We start from the raw sequence: 14,432 nt of genomic DNA on the forward strand, positions 1-14,432 counted from the left end.
CAATTTTTGCGCCATCAATTTAATGCACTGGATATTTTTTAAATTAATTGAATAGAAATTTAACGTGTGTTTATTTTTTTGTTGAATCGTTTATGTCCATCACAACTTTCCAGGGTCTTAAAATTACTTGTTTTGTTTGAGCAACTGTCTAAAACCTTGATATGATATTAAAAAACATGATAAATGACCTAAATAAATATTTGATTATCGTAATTGTTGTAGATTAATCACCTCATAGATTCATGTGTTTAAACATTAGTCCAAAGCAGGTACTTGTATTAGAAAGTCACCCTGCTGTAGTATTTTTAAAGTCATTCCTAATTTTCCTTATCTTTTAGTGTTCCATGAAGGCAACACAGTCTTGAATCAAGTCATTTTACATATGGATTTCAAATACATAAATACATGGTGTCTGTTAGCAATGCACACACACTATGCAGTTGTCTAACAGCAGAGACACTGAGCTGTTATGTCACTGAGAACATGCAGACACCATGAAGGCAGGCTTGCAGACAGACACTTAAACACAAACCTCACAGGTAGACATCGTGACTTAGTCCCACTGAGCAAACACTCAACAAGGAACACACAGTCACAAGCCCCTAAGGGTCGCACAGAGGCCCTTACATTCATGTATGCTTTCATACTCATGCAGCATGGGTAAACACAGACGCCTCCACGCACGCACAACCCTCAAATTAAACGGTGCCCTCGAGCATGAGCGCATGTCTGCATGCTTCTCTGACAAACACTGAATCAATGGTTCTCTCTTCTCTGTCTTTTTGGTGTCTTTCTGTCTTTATTTCACACTCTTCCTTTTGTCTTCTCTAGAACTCCTAGGTCACTACTAAACAGTTTGACCTATTTCGCTGCAAAATCCAAACCAGACTCAAAAACAAAACATTGCATAAAGAGTTACATCGGCTGAAATTTTGCAATAGGGTCAATCGTTGAGCAATCATTTTTATCCGACTGAATGCCTTCTAGTGACTTCAACATGCATTACTCAAACAACGGCAGCTTGATTACATCTGAAACCCGCAGCTCACCTCTTCCTCTTCTGTGCCCCCCCCCCCCCCCCCCCTCCCTGCAGAACCGGGATCGCAGAAGTCTTTTAAGAGGAAGAGGTCTCTGATCAACTGGCCTTTCTGGAGAGGTTCCAGCAGCCAGCTGGATGGCCTGCCCCTGTCCCCGACCTCACTCTCACCCACTCAGGGACGGCTGTTCGGACGACCCCTGAGCTCCGTCTGCTCTCCAGACCATGGCCTGCCTAAGCCTGTCATGGTGAGCTGAGCAGAGGTCACATAGGCCAGCAAGAAGGGTTGAGACCTTGTCTGGAGGGGTCACTGGATGATTTAGAGGTTGACAGTGAACTGTATGTAGGGGTATGAGGAAGAAGATTCATTTTAGATACCAAATTCTTTTAGTGTTACTGATTACTGTTTGAGGAAGCAACTACCACCTGCTCAAACAGGAGTGTATGGTACTGTATATGTCAGACAAACAGATTAAAGCCATAGAGGACAGACTGGAATGACTAGAAAACATTTAATCCATCTTTTCAACCTTTAAAGAATACATGAAATATTGTAAGTGAGAGTGTCATTTCTAATTTGCAAGTTTCATTTTAGGCAATTCATTTGTGATACTGAAGACATTTTTATTGATGTTTCTTTCGATTCATCAATAAAAAGGTCTTCAGTACCACAATTGAATTTGTTTTCTGGTATTTGGAGGTAAAACATGCAGAGCTGCTGTGCTGCAGCATTTGAATTCTTAGATCTGCCAGCAATAAAAAAAACACCTTTTCCATTCAGAATACAGATAAAAATATCATTTGAAGGGATTTTATGTCCTAAACCTGTCCTAATCCCTGTTTCCTCCAGGACATGTTAGTGTTCCTGTACCTGGAGGGGCCCTACACCAAGGGAATCTTCAGGCGGTCGGCAGGAGCTAAAACCTGCCGGGAGTTGCGGGACAGACTGGACGCCGGGACAGAGGATCCAGAGATCACACACCAATCTGCGTTCGTCATTGCTGCTGTCCTGAAGGTAACAGACACACACACACACACACACACACACACACACACACAGAACCACGCTCAGATACGCCCCGTTTAAACTCGTTTGAAACCAGACAACAGAGAGCAAGCCCGACTGATGTGTTTCCAAAGTCACATAAGTCCAGACGGGATAATCTGTCTCTGCACAGCCAGGCAGGCTGCCAGTCACACACACAAGGTGCAGCATTGTTCAGCATCCAGGCCAAACAGAGCCACTGCAGTGTTGGGCATCCAGGGAGCAGCTGAGGTGATTCCACTTTCTTTACCCAGCTGATTCCTCTCCTGTCTTAGTTGGGCTGTACCTGTTTTCTGCACAGCTGACGGGAGAGAGAGCCTCGACAAAAACACTGTTGCTGTGGGTTGATTAGTCCATTGACAGAAAAATGAACCACTGCCAGTTGTAAAAATAACAATAATAAGTCACTCAAGTAAAAATACAGCAGCATGAATGAGAATAATAATGAAATAAATATACATTAAGTGATAAAATTGTGTCCTTGGTTGACAGTGTGGGGCTGTAATATTGATTAAAATGACTGTTTAACATTTTAGTAGTTGGTAGCAGTTAGCCTACTGGTTATGAGACATGCCATATTACTACCCCCCTTCAATTCTTGTCATATAATATAAGCATAATAAAAGCATACATTTCCAAACCCAAAAATATATTTAAAAAAAAAAACTGATATAATGGACAATGAAAACACTCATTGTGCTGCATTTTCTTTTTTTTCTAATACAGGACTTCCTGCGAAACATCCCAGGCAGCCTGCTGTGTGTGGACCTGTACGACCAGTGGATGGATGTGATGGAGGGGGATGAAGGGGAGGAGAGGACACAAGCCGTCAATAGGTAGGAACATTCTCTTCTAAATCCCAAAACACGTGCGTGCCAAAATCCTAATCCTGCCGCTCAAAATGAGAGTCGTGACAGCGCACAAAACTGTAACTCTTTGTCTGTCTGTCATAAGCACAGACACAACAAGTCATGCAGACATTCATTAGACAGACGGGTGAGAGATGAAAGGAGAAAAAAAAAATCGGTGTAAAAATGGGAGGCTTGTGGTGGCTCAACACCTTACTAAAGACGCTTTATTGGTTTTTCCTTTAACTACACCCTTTTTATGTCTAAAGAGAAAAAGAGGGGGAGGAGAAAGACAGGGAGAGCAAGAGTCTAGATCCAGAAGCAACAAACTAAATTCCTTCAGCTTGGGAAAATATAAGTTACATGAAAGCAAATGTTTGTGAAAAACAAACACAAGCTATGAGAGACAGAGATCAAACAGCAACAATATTTGTGTTTTAAGATTTAAAATCCTTCCTTTAAATCTATTCTCACCTCCATCTTTTTCCTTTTTCCCTCCATCGCTCTCAGGCTGCTCCGCCTTCTGCCCGGCGACAACCTGCTCCTGCTGCGCCACGTGATGGCCGTGCTGCACTGCATCCAATGCAACGCCCACGACAACCAGATGAACACATTCAACCTGTCCGTCTGCATCGCTCCCAGCATGCTTTGGGCCCCGGCACCCAGCACCCCCGAGATGGAGGGGGAGGGTACCAAAAAGGTGAGAAGGAACTCTCAAAAACACACACACACCACAGATTTTTTTAAATTGTTTAATCTGGAAGGTATTTAAACAGTGAATACACCTGAGGAGGAGCTACAGGTGTGTGTGTGTGTGTGTGTGTGTGTGTGTGTGTGTGTGTGTGTGGTGGAGGCTTGTCGAGACAGTGTGCAAACCCCAAGGAATTTAACATTTCAGTGGAATTATGGGAGCAAAGTGTTTCGCCATGTGTGTGTACGTGCTGCTTGGATGTATGAAGCACATGCGATCAGACAGATAGGCCGAGGAGGGGTGGGTTGGGGGGGTGGGGGGGGTTTGACGGACAGCTAAGAGACTTAACACACAAAACTACCCTCACTCACACATACATACATACAACCTGGAAGCCATTTGTCAGCAGATTGAAGGTTTCTTTGTGGATGCGAGCACCGACCTCCGAGCGAGAGCTGACCCACTAACACACAGCCGGCACACACACACACACACACACACACACACACACACACACACACACACACACACTCACAAGCTCAGTTAAGTTTACATGTTATCACTGACAATCACTCATGAGCTCATATCACAACATTCTTACACTCGACTGAGCTTGAAATCCCCGAGCTTAGAGCAAGACTTGACAGGCTTTACAGGACAAGCACACAGGAAAATATATAATGTTACAATATGTATGGAGTTCAACATCAACAACAGAGCCTTATGTCACCTTTAAATGGTCGGATCACCCAGATAAAAACAACAGGATTATCTCTGATGTCTTATGTAGCAGCACAAATAGTTAAAGTAGGACACTGGCATTTATTGTAAGGATCATTTACATTTGAGTTTTAGCATTGTGTCTCATTCTCAACATCTCAATCTGAGCAAGCTTAACACACACAAATCCAAAATGAGTAGAAAGTAGTCCCAAATGAAAACCTTTTAATTTGTGTGATCCATTCCTTTAATACACATTTACAGACACTACATGGCTTAATTCTTTCTTTTTTGAAATCCAAAGTTAACTCAGCAGTGAGGCAACTCTTGCTCTGGCTTTCTTTCTCGTCTTGGCCTGCTCAACTAACCTGAAATGACTTAATACCTCCAGCAGTAGCTGCAGCCAGAGACCACAGAGGAATCCCCCCCCACCCCCACCCCTCCTCCCCGTCCATCAGAGAACATCATGAAATCACAAAGACATACAGCATATAATTTTGAGTTGTGGTCAAGTTTGGAAAGTTACAGTTATTGAGTTACACACATTCTCTGTGGGTGGCTGGTTTACTTATCTTCTCAAATGTGTGTGTGTGTGTGTGTGTGTGTGTGTGTGTGTGTTTATCTACGAGGTGGTTGAGGTTCATTGAGAAAACACGCAGAGAATTTCCTACGAAATCCTGAGGCCGAGCATGTGTTTCAGCGGAGCGTTGCATCGGCCGAAACCCCCCGCTCCCGCGTCCCCTTTTCTTCTTCCTCTTCTTCATAACACACTTGCACATGCACGACTGAGACACACAAAAAGACCCACACAGTCAACCCGCAAATGTATGCACACACACACACACACACACACACTTGTCAGCACAAATAACCTCAACACCCACAAATACCTAAATATTCTCTTTCACAAATACTCCCCTGATAACACTCTCCTTCTAGTTACACTGCTTGTTTGTGTGTGTTGCGGCTTGAACACAGGCAGCCCTCTTTTTTTTTTCTGGGAAAAACTTTTCTGGGAAAAAAATAACAAAGTGAGATTTCGACATTTCCCTCCTTGCGGTCGGAGCCAGGGGCCAATTTAAACTAGGCTCGGGCCCCTGGCCGAGCCGTGGCGAGTTTCCAGCCTTGTCTGGAGACACGTGAACACTCAGCTTTAGCCAATTCAGTTCAGTTTGCTGCGTCCCTCCCCTCCTCTTCACTGCAGCATGTAATTTAAATGTTTCTGGCTGAATGCAGCTGTTTAGGAGCTTCTGAGGTAAATATAGCTTTTAGATAGTTAGTGTGTTACTTAAGATGGAGGCAGAGAAATCATTAGAGAGAAAGGTTGTTTTTTTCCCCCCTTGCTTTTTGGAACGTGTCGTTTTTTTTTCTGTGACTTTATCGGACCGGTGGAGCAACGTCGCGAAAAAACAGAAAAGTGCTTGAACTATGAGATTTATCTGTTGATGGATGACCTCACAAATACTCACAAATTGCCCACTTACACACAGCTGTGACATCTCTAAACGCACACACACACACACACACACACACACACACACACACACATACACCCACGCACACGTGCAGATGTGTACATGCAGTGGTGAAAAAAGCACACTCAACCTGCATTCATTCTACATTTATATAGCAGGTAGATCTTTTGTATATACAGCACTGTTTTTCAATGGTTGAGAGAGAGATTAACACAACATCCTATTGAGTTAAAGAAGGTGTAGTCCTGAATGGGCCGTTGATGGACAGATTGGCGAAAGACTCCCGGAAAAAGCTCAGGGGCTCATTGAAACAGTGCTCAGTGTCACGTAGCAGCGCTCTCTGAAAGACAGAGAGGAATGCCGAGTGAGTGATTGAAGGAGGGCAGGAGGCCTAAAGAGACAGAGGCAGGTAAGAAGACAGCGAGGAAGCAGAAAAAGGAAAAAGTGAAGAAAGAAGGAGGAGGGGAAAGAAATGAAAGTGGTGAAAAGGAGACAGAATAGAATAGAAAGGAAGAGCTGTTACACACCCATTCCTCTTGAGTTGTGCAATTTTTACTTAATTATTTAGACCAGACAACTCAATAAATTGTCAATCCATGTATGAATTTGAGAAAAAAGCTAATTTTCTTCACTTTTTTCACATTTGTTGCATTATCTGCTGTTTTCAGACTAAACTGAAATGAAAACCAGGTTAAAACCAGGAAAAGATTCATATTTTTGGTTATCAGAGCACTCTGACTGACTAAGCTAAACGGCCTATTTTCACATGAGGGCAACAGGAAGTCATTTAATCCCAACATTTGAGGCTAAAGACAGATTTTCTCAGTAATTATAGAGCCACAGTTGCAAAACAACTGCATCTGACATAAAACAAAGACTTCAAACAACCTTCATGTGTCCTTCATAAGCAACCTCTAGCAGTCGTAGGAATAATGTCTGTGAGAAGAGAATTGGTTTATTGGGTATACAAAAGCTTTTTACTTTGACACAGGAAGCCACTCTTAACCAAATCATTTTAGTTTCCTATAAACCAAATCTAAACCACAGCAGTGCACATCAGAAACTGTCAATGTGAAGACTTTGTGTAAGGTCATTATAATAGTTTTGGAGAACGGGTGAAACTATGTCTTTGGACCACAAAAACACTCATATGACTCATTTTAGTGGCAATGACAAACAAACTGATTATCATTTAGGTTAAGAAATGTTTAATTGCTGTCATATCAGAACCCCAGTAAGACAGTAGAGCTAAGTTTCAGGTATTTTAATGACTATGATTCAACATGTCTGGCCTTCACATCACACTTAAGTCATTAACATTCCATGATAAGTCACCTAAACATGGAAGCACAGATACTTACCTCTAATTAATTTGTTGATTTGCACCACTGGATGCATACTGTAATCTCCCATTGATAAACATATACTTAAAATATCTATCAGGTGACTTGTTATTGAGGAAGGAGACAGTGGAGTCATTGTGTACTGATAGCACACAGGTTTGACATATAGAAGCAACAACATACAGTATGAAGGTAAAGATGTCTTACCTGTAATCAGGAACAGGTTTCTTCTCTGGAAGATAATTGGATAGCTTCACTCTCCCTGAAGCAAATGACTGAAATACTTGGTAAATATGAAGGAGGATAATTAAATGTTAAATGTGAGATGTACACAGGTGGAGCATATGGAATTTCTTACACACTTTAATGGTATTAGTCATGTGGGAAGCAATGAAAGAGCGTCATTTAAGTTTGTTTTTTGAACATCTTTTCACAAGCAGATGTGACATTTGTGCTTTCATATTTTCTCCCTGTGTAAGTCAGCGCTAGTCATAGACAGGCACATAGAGAATTACACATAATCCAAATAAACCGTGTCCTCAGGGCTTTCATACAGCAGACATTAGCGCATGTGTTATCTGAGGAGAAGTAGTGTACATGACGCAGGACATAAAAACCAAGAGGAACATGTTACATTTGCTCTCCGGTTACAACTTTGAAGGATTAACTGCAGCGGACTGTTAGAATGAAACTATTGTGTAAGTCATTAAGTTATATAACTGTAAAAAAAATATTTTTTCCATCATCAGGCAGGTGGAAAAAAAAGCAAATGCACCATCTGTGATGGTTTTAGTAAATTGCAAAAAATTCAATTTTTAATCCAAATTTCGGTGTATAATCATCTTAACCTGCTTCTCTTGTTTCCACAATTTTGTAGAAATGACTGTCAATAAAAGGACAATCAGACGATGATGACGATCAGATTGTTTGATTGGCTTTGAGAAAATAAAGGTTTTAGAGGTTAATAATAGGAAAGAATGATTTAACATCCCTACAGCAGCCTGAGTGTTCACTGTTAAAGCAGGCAGACTCTTCTTCTGTACTAAACATGGTATAATACACAGCATATGGACACCACACAGACAACATCTGGCTCAACAAACAAACAAGGAGGTCTCACAGTTGTGTTTGTCTCCGCTGTGTTTCCATAGTGTCACAGAGGCAGAGCAATGACAGGAAGAACATTCAGAAACACAACAGGACAGATTTTAATGAAAACCTGTCACAGTTTCTGAGTGGCCTTGGTGTTTCTGACTGTTTGTGTCACAGGACGTCATATGTATTTAGTATATTTGGTGTGTTTAGTTTAACAAGAATTGGTTTCAGCCAAGTAAAGTGACTTGTGGGTTGATTATTCCCCATAAAAGTCCAAATACAGTCACCATGTGAAGCCATTTGTAGCTGTGATTTGGGGTGTTTCTCCTTTGTAATGACGAAAATTGTAACATATAAACATTTTTAAAAAAAGCAAACTTTCATAAAAGTCACTGTCAGAAACTCCCGTGCACTACATCAGTCTGTCATTGTGGTCATCCAGCAAGCATTCGAGCATAATGGCCAATACATGATGTCATATATGATTATCAGGACATTATCCAGCGCTGGGAGGAAGGAGTTTGATGTTTTCTTGCTGGCTTTGGAATGCAAATACTCATGTAGGAGTTGGAAGGTCGACATCAGCGCAAACAAACGAACACAAACTTTTCTCAGAGTGATAATATGTGGCGCGCACACACACACACACACACACACACACACATACACACACACACACAACTTTGGATAGCTTTTGAACTGATATCACAAAGTTATTTAGGTCATGACTTCACAAAAAAATGAAGCAGGCGGTAGCTGCAGTATGAGCAAAATATAGCTGTTTTATTTCAGTGTTTTAACATAGCGTCATATCTATATATAATAAACGCTGTGTGTATGTTCCACGTGTTTACTTGAAGTGGCGTGCAGACGTAGAAAGCTGGAAAACTGCATGTTTGCCGAATTTCTGCCGAGCTGAACTTTGGCTGCTTCCTTGATGAACCGCTTCAACAAACGCAGCTCTGCATAAACAGTTACAGAGCTACACTTCATCCAACTGTATAACTATTAAAACGAATTGTCAGCAGCAGCAGCAGCAGCAGGAGTAAAGATGTGGGAAAAGTCACAGTGTGTGTTTCTCTCTCTCCGTCTCGCAGGTGTGTGAGCTGGTCCGCTTCCTCATAGAGAACTGCACCAGCGTCCTGGGAGAAGACGTCACCTCTCTGTTTAGAGCCTTCAGCCAGAAGAGCAGCAGCAGCGACCATGGATCAGGTGAGAACGAGACACTAGAAGAGAAGAGATTCAAAATGAAAGGACAGGAGAGGAGAGGAAATGAGAGATGTAATCAGCCTGAGGAGGAATCATACTGTATAAATAGAAAATAAGGCCAGGTCTGACTTCCCACTGTGTCTATTGTTTGTTCAAGATCTTCTGCTTTCCACTAAAAGCAACAACAAGGAAACATATGAATCAGTATTTGCATCATGATAAATGCTGCAATTTGATATTTTAGTGGAATAATTTGTTTTTTTGTTTGGTGGTTTTCCAAAATCTTAAAATATCATGAGATAGAACTGTCAGAGCTGAAACTAAAAGAGTTATTGTTGTCAGTGACATTCTTAACAAAGTAAGTCTGTAACACAAACACAGAATATCTTCCCATGACCCTCAAATTCAAAATTGTATCTATTTAGTTGGTTAAAAAATAATCTTACTTGTCATTGACCCACGCTGAAAATGATGAAGGCTAAAAAGTGATAGAGAGAAATTAAGCACAACTGTGGCAAAATAGACAATTTGACATAGTTTAATGAAAGTAAGGTCAAGGGGAAAGTCTACTAAAGTGTGTAAAGTGTGTATGTGTGTGTGTGTGTGTGTGTGTGTGTGTGTGTGTGTGTGTGTGTGTGTGTGTGTGTGTGTGTGTGTGTGTGTGTGGCTGAACAAGAGCTCCTTCACTTGTTTTCTGAAAGGATTTATTTTTAGCTGACAACGCTTTAATGTGTTACACCTTCAAATTTTGTAACAAGGCAGTTTGAGACAGACTAGCTCACTGTGGGTGTGTGTGTGTGTGTGTGTGTGGGTGTGTGTGTGTGGGTGGGTGTGTGCGACTGAATGGCAGAGACTCTTTCAGCCCCATTGATTGGGGTCAGCAGGTTGACTCCGGGGTAATTTCAGTGATTTCCAGGGTCACAGGTGCTGATTAACAGAGCGTTGAATCTCCTCATTCATAAATGCTGCTAACGTTCCTCCTCATGCTATAAATAACTAACTAGAGACCAGGCAGCTCACAGCAGGACCACGCTATGCTCGTCTGTTCTCTGCTCGTCTCCAGCCGTGAACTGTGGCGTTGTTCGTTCAGCTCAGGGGTCAAAATTCTTTAGCTCTCACTTTTCTTTTTTTAGCTCTGTGGATTGAAGTTTAGAGCTACAGAATGTGGGAGATGTAGTTATAACTTTTATTGCAGTTTGGTGTAGGTTGTTGTGTAAATAAAAAAAAAAAAGGTTTGACTGCAAGTTTTGGTAGCTGGTAGGTGGAAAGACACAAAATTGCAGGATAATTGCAGGAAAGCAGATGTCTGCAAAAGATGTATAATTTTGGGGCTATTTCACCATTACAGCAAAGTCTGTGTATTTAGCTTGCTAAATGATTGTGTTTTTCGGTGTATTTTTGGATTAAATTCTCTTGATCCTGACTCCAGATTCCACAATGTTTAGTCCGAGTCTCATAATAATATTCTTTCTCTCCTCTCTTCCTCTCCCTTTCTCTTTCCTCTCTCTTCCTCCCCGCCAGATGTTTCATCCTTTCAGATGAACGACTCGTCCTACGACAGCTTGGAGAACGAGCTGAACGACGACCCCGAGTCCCCCTACCAGGAGCAGCTGCCCCTGCGCGACAAGCCGGACAGCTGCAGCCGTGACTCCGTCATCACCCTCAGCGACTGCGACCCGGACCCCGAACCGGAGACCGACCACCTGCTGCAGCTCCCCCCGCTGGCCAGGCCGCGCAGGTTCAGCCCCGCCGTGCGACAGCCGCGCACCCGCCAGTCCAACTGCCCGTCGCAGGGTCCCAGGAGACTGAGGAGGAGCTCGGAGCCCGCTTTGGCGCTGGCGAGCACCCCTCCTTCCAGCACGGTGACGGTTCATGCCGATAAGCACGGCCTGCCGATAAGGAAGGCGAGCTACGACGCCGCCATCGAAGGGGAGGGGGAGGAGGATGAAGACGATGTGTTCATGCAGCAAGGACTGAACGGGCTGCAGCTAAAAGAGGAAGGGGACACATGTGAGAAGGGAGGAGCCAAAACCCAGAATGGTGGGCGGAGGAAAATGAAGCACGCCCCTCCTCCTCCGCTCAGACTGGACGCCAGCTGTTCCAGTCTGTCGTCCCCGGCGACCTCTCCCACAGGCTCCTCCCTCAGCTCTTTAGACTCCGCCTTCTCGCAGTACTCTACTGACTACGCCACCAACGGGGTGAACGCATTGGGCGAGCCGGCTCCTCTCTCCCCTCTCTTTCCCGGTCGGCCCCAGCTGTCTCCGAGGGGCTCTCCTCCTCAGAGGGAAGCCCCGCCTCATTGGCCGCAGTCCAGCCACGCCCCCCGGACCAGCCAAGTTCCCTCCGGCCACCCCAACACGTGGCTCAAGAAGGACCGACGCCTGTCACTGAGGCAGTCTAATAACGGACACACAGAGGAGGACTTGGCGAACGGGAAAAGTCACTCTACCTGTAACGGCAACCTGGAGGCTTTGATGATGAACCAAAACTGCCAGAGGAGGTCCAGCAGCCCCCCGTCCTACCAGCAGGCTCTGATGCAGCTGCAGCGCAGTCGATCTCCTTTCTATAGGGGGACGGAGAAACCTCTGACCGTCAGAGAGTTCAGGCTTCTCCACGACCAGACCTCCACCTTCAGACCCCCCAACAACTCCAAGCCACACACAGGAGGCGAGGTCACACAGAGGCCAGCCGAAAGTGAGTGCGTGCAGCCCCCCCAAGGTGTGTTTTATGGACAAAGCACCACCACTCTGGTCCTCCAAAGGCAGAACTCTTTAACTCCAGCCACAGAAGGAGACAAAGGGAAGACCCTTCCCCGGCGAGCGTCCGAACCCGCCAAGGTGGAATCGGCCAGTCTCACCCTGGACAGACCTCGTGTCTCTAAAAGCCAGGCTCAAGACGGGGGTCTGAGGGTGTCAGACGTGGAGCCCAAAAACTCTCCGTCTTCCACCGAGCAACGTTTCTGCCTGTCTCCCTCCGCCACCCGAGCCGTAAGGGACTACTTCTGCTCGCACAGCCAGTCTGATGCGGAGGCCTGCCTGAGGAGGAGCCAGGAGGTGGCGCTGGCCATAGTGCAGGGGAAGAGGGAGTGGCAGAACAGGCGGTGCAGCGACCCGCGAGTGGACGACTTTGACCAGCTGTTTTTTGCAGAAGAGTCATACGTGTAAATGAGAAGTGTGTACAGATGAACTGCATGAGAGAGAGAGAGACTGATTTTTATTTGATACGTTGGCTTGTATGCAGCTGTTTTATTATTGATGTTATAATAATATTCATCCGTATACACCTTGTTCCTCATGGCAGCAGTCAGCCCAATAGAAAAAAAGCTGTTCCTGTTTACTGTTAACGGTACATCCAAGGTACACATGCACTTCCTGCTTCAGTGTTTCACCCCTGGTAGCCGAAATCTTTTAAAATGTACGTTTTGATTTCTTTTTCTGCCGTGATATCTGGTGGAAAAAAAAGTTGATATAAAACGTTGAAGCGATGGGTCATAATAAGAAATTCACAGAACGAGTTTTAAAGCGTTTCCTCGTATTTGAAGGTTGCTTCGTAGCGCTGCAGCTGGAATCCTCCAAACATCATTTATTGAGTGGTGACACCCGATTAAGAGAATTCATGAAAGAGAGAGTTTAATTGGACATCTGGATCCCGAAACAATCGTTAAAGCCTCCGTCAAAAATTGGGTCACCGTCGCGAGCTCTGAAAAATATTTTTTGTCCTCGTTCGTGTCCTGGTTTTGCCTTTGGAATGTGTTGTTGCCTTTTTCAGCGCATGAAGAAATAATGAAGCAAGAGGAGAAAGAGGACAAAGGAGCTCTTTTTTAACTATTCTCCTTTTGAAAAAAAAAAAAATTAAATACGTTTTTAGTGTTTCCAGCAAAAAATCTGGTGAGAAGTCAAGGTGATGACATATTTCTGTATTCAGTTTTTGACAGCCAAACATACAACACTTTCAACTAAAATTCATACTATACTGTATTTCATAATCACTTACAAAGCAGATTTCAGACAGGGACACATCAAGGCAAAAAAACAATGTTAGGGTACAAAAATGTTGGCTGATTGTGTAGAAGTAACGACAACAATATGGTCAAGATGACTGCTGTGACTTCATGCAAATACTATACACACATGCTTTCAGCTCTACTCACAACACCTGTAATCATTACTGTTTTACCAGAGGAGGAACTTTTTAAGACAGATATTCGCTGTCCTTATTTGTACCTTAAAAAACCCATCTTAGACTATTTTAAGGGCATTCTTTTACCTTTTATGACCAATGGCCATCCTTATTGTCAACTTTTATTTCCCTAGAGAGTGAAGCACGTGTCTGATTCAGCAGTGAATCAGCGGGGCAGGTATTTATTCATGTCTATTGTTTCCAGACACACAGCACACATAGTGTTGTCCACTGCAGCTCTGGTTTCTATCGCTGTGACCTGGGAGGGGAGGAGCAAGGAGGGAGGAGGGAGTGTGTTTGTGTGTATGTGTGTGTGTGTGAAAAAGAAAGTGGTTGGTGAATATAATGTGATCATTGACAGCATGTCCACAACAGGAATGTGAGAAAATGTGTGCCATTGAGGGAGAAATCTCCTTTGTTCTTGCTTTTATAGTACTTCATTATTCTCACCAAGAATTCCTCTTAGTCTCTCAAGAATGAGAGTAGTGTGTGTGTGTGTGTGTGTGTGTGTGTTTCTATGTGTGAGTGCGTGCGTGTAAATTTAAGTTGAATGCATTCTCTAGCTGTTGTACGTTTGTCCATAATAATATTATATGTTAATTCTAGTGCAGCCATCATTGCAGTGCTGATTTCTGCGGTTCAGTTAACGTTCAGAAAAGTATATAAAAGCAGAAATATTAACACAGTGTTTTTATGAACTTAACATAACTTGTCCACCAGGTCTCACGCTGGAATAAGGCCATAGTCTTGTGCTGCCATTTAAAATGGTCTCGAAAAAAAGTACTTTATCC

General features: G+C 43.4%; 1 protein-coding gene across 1 annotated transcript in view; it reads left to right on the forward strand.

Moving 5' to 3' along the window:
• arhgap20 (Rho GTPase activating protein 20) overlaps positions 1–13,925 on the forward strand; it is a 33,624-nt gene extending 19,699 nt beyond the window's left edge. The window contains exons 10-15 of the mRNA XM_053328338.1: positions 1,094–1,284; positions 1,887–2,051; positions 2,808–2,917; positions 3,440–3,629; positions 9,351–9,465; positions 10,984–13,925. Coding sequence (XP_053184313.1) covers positions 1,094–1,284; positions 1,887–2,051; positions 2,808–2,917; positions 3,440–3,629; positions 9,351–9,465; positions 10,984–12,626 — 2,414 coding nt within the window. The 3' untranslated portion in view covers positions 12,627–13,925. The remainder of the gene's footprint in view (positions 1–1,093; positions 1,285–1,886; positions 2,052–2,807; positions 2,918–3,439; positions 3,630–9,350; positions 9,466–10,983) is intronic.
• Positions 13,926–14,432: the final 507 nt, after the last annotated feature.

This window comes from Scomber japonicus, chromosome 11 (genome assembly GCF_027409825.1).
Source record: "Scomber japonicus isolate fScoJap1 chromosome 11, fScoJap1.pri, whole genome shotgun sequence".
NCBI lineage: Eukaryota > Metazoa > Chordata > Actinopteri > Scombriformes > Scombridae > Scomber > Scomber japonicus.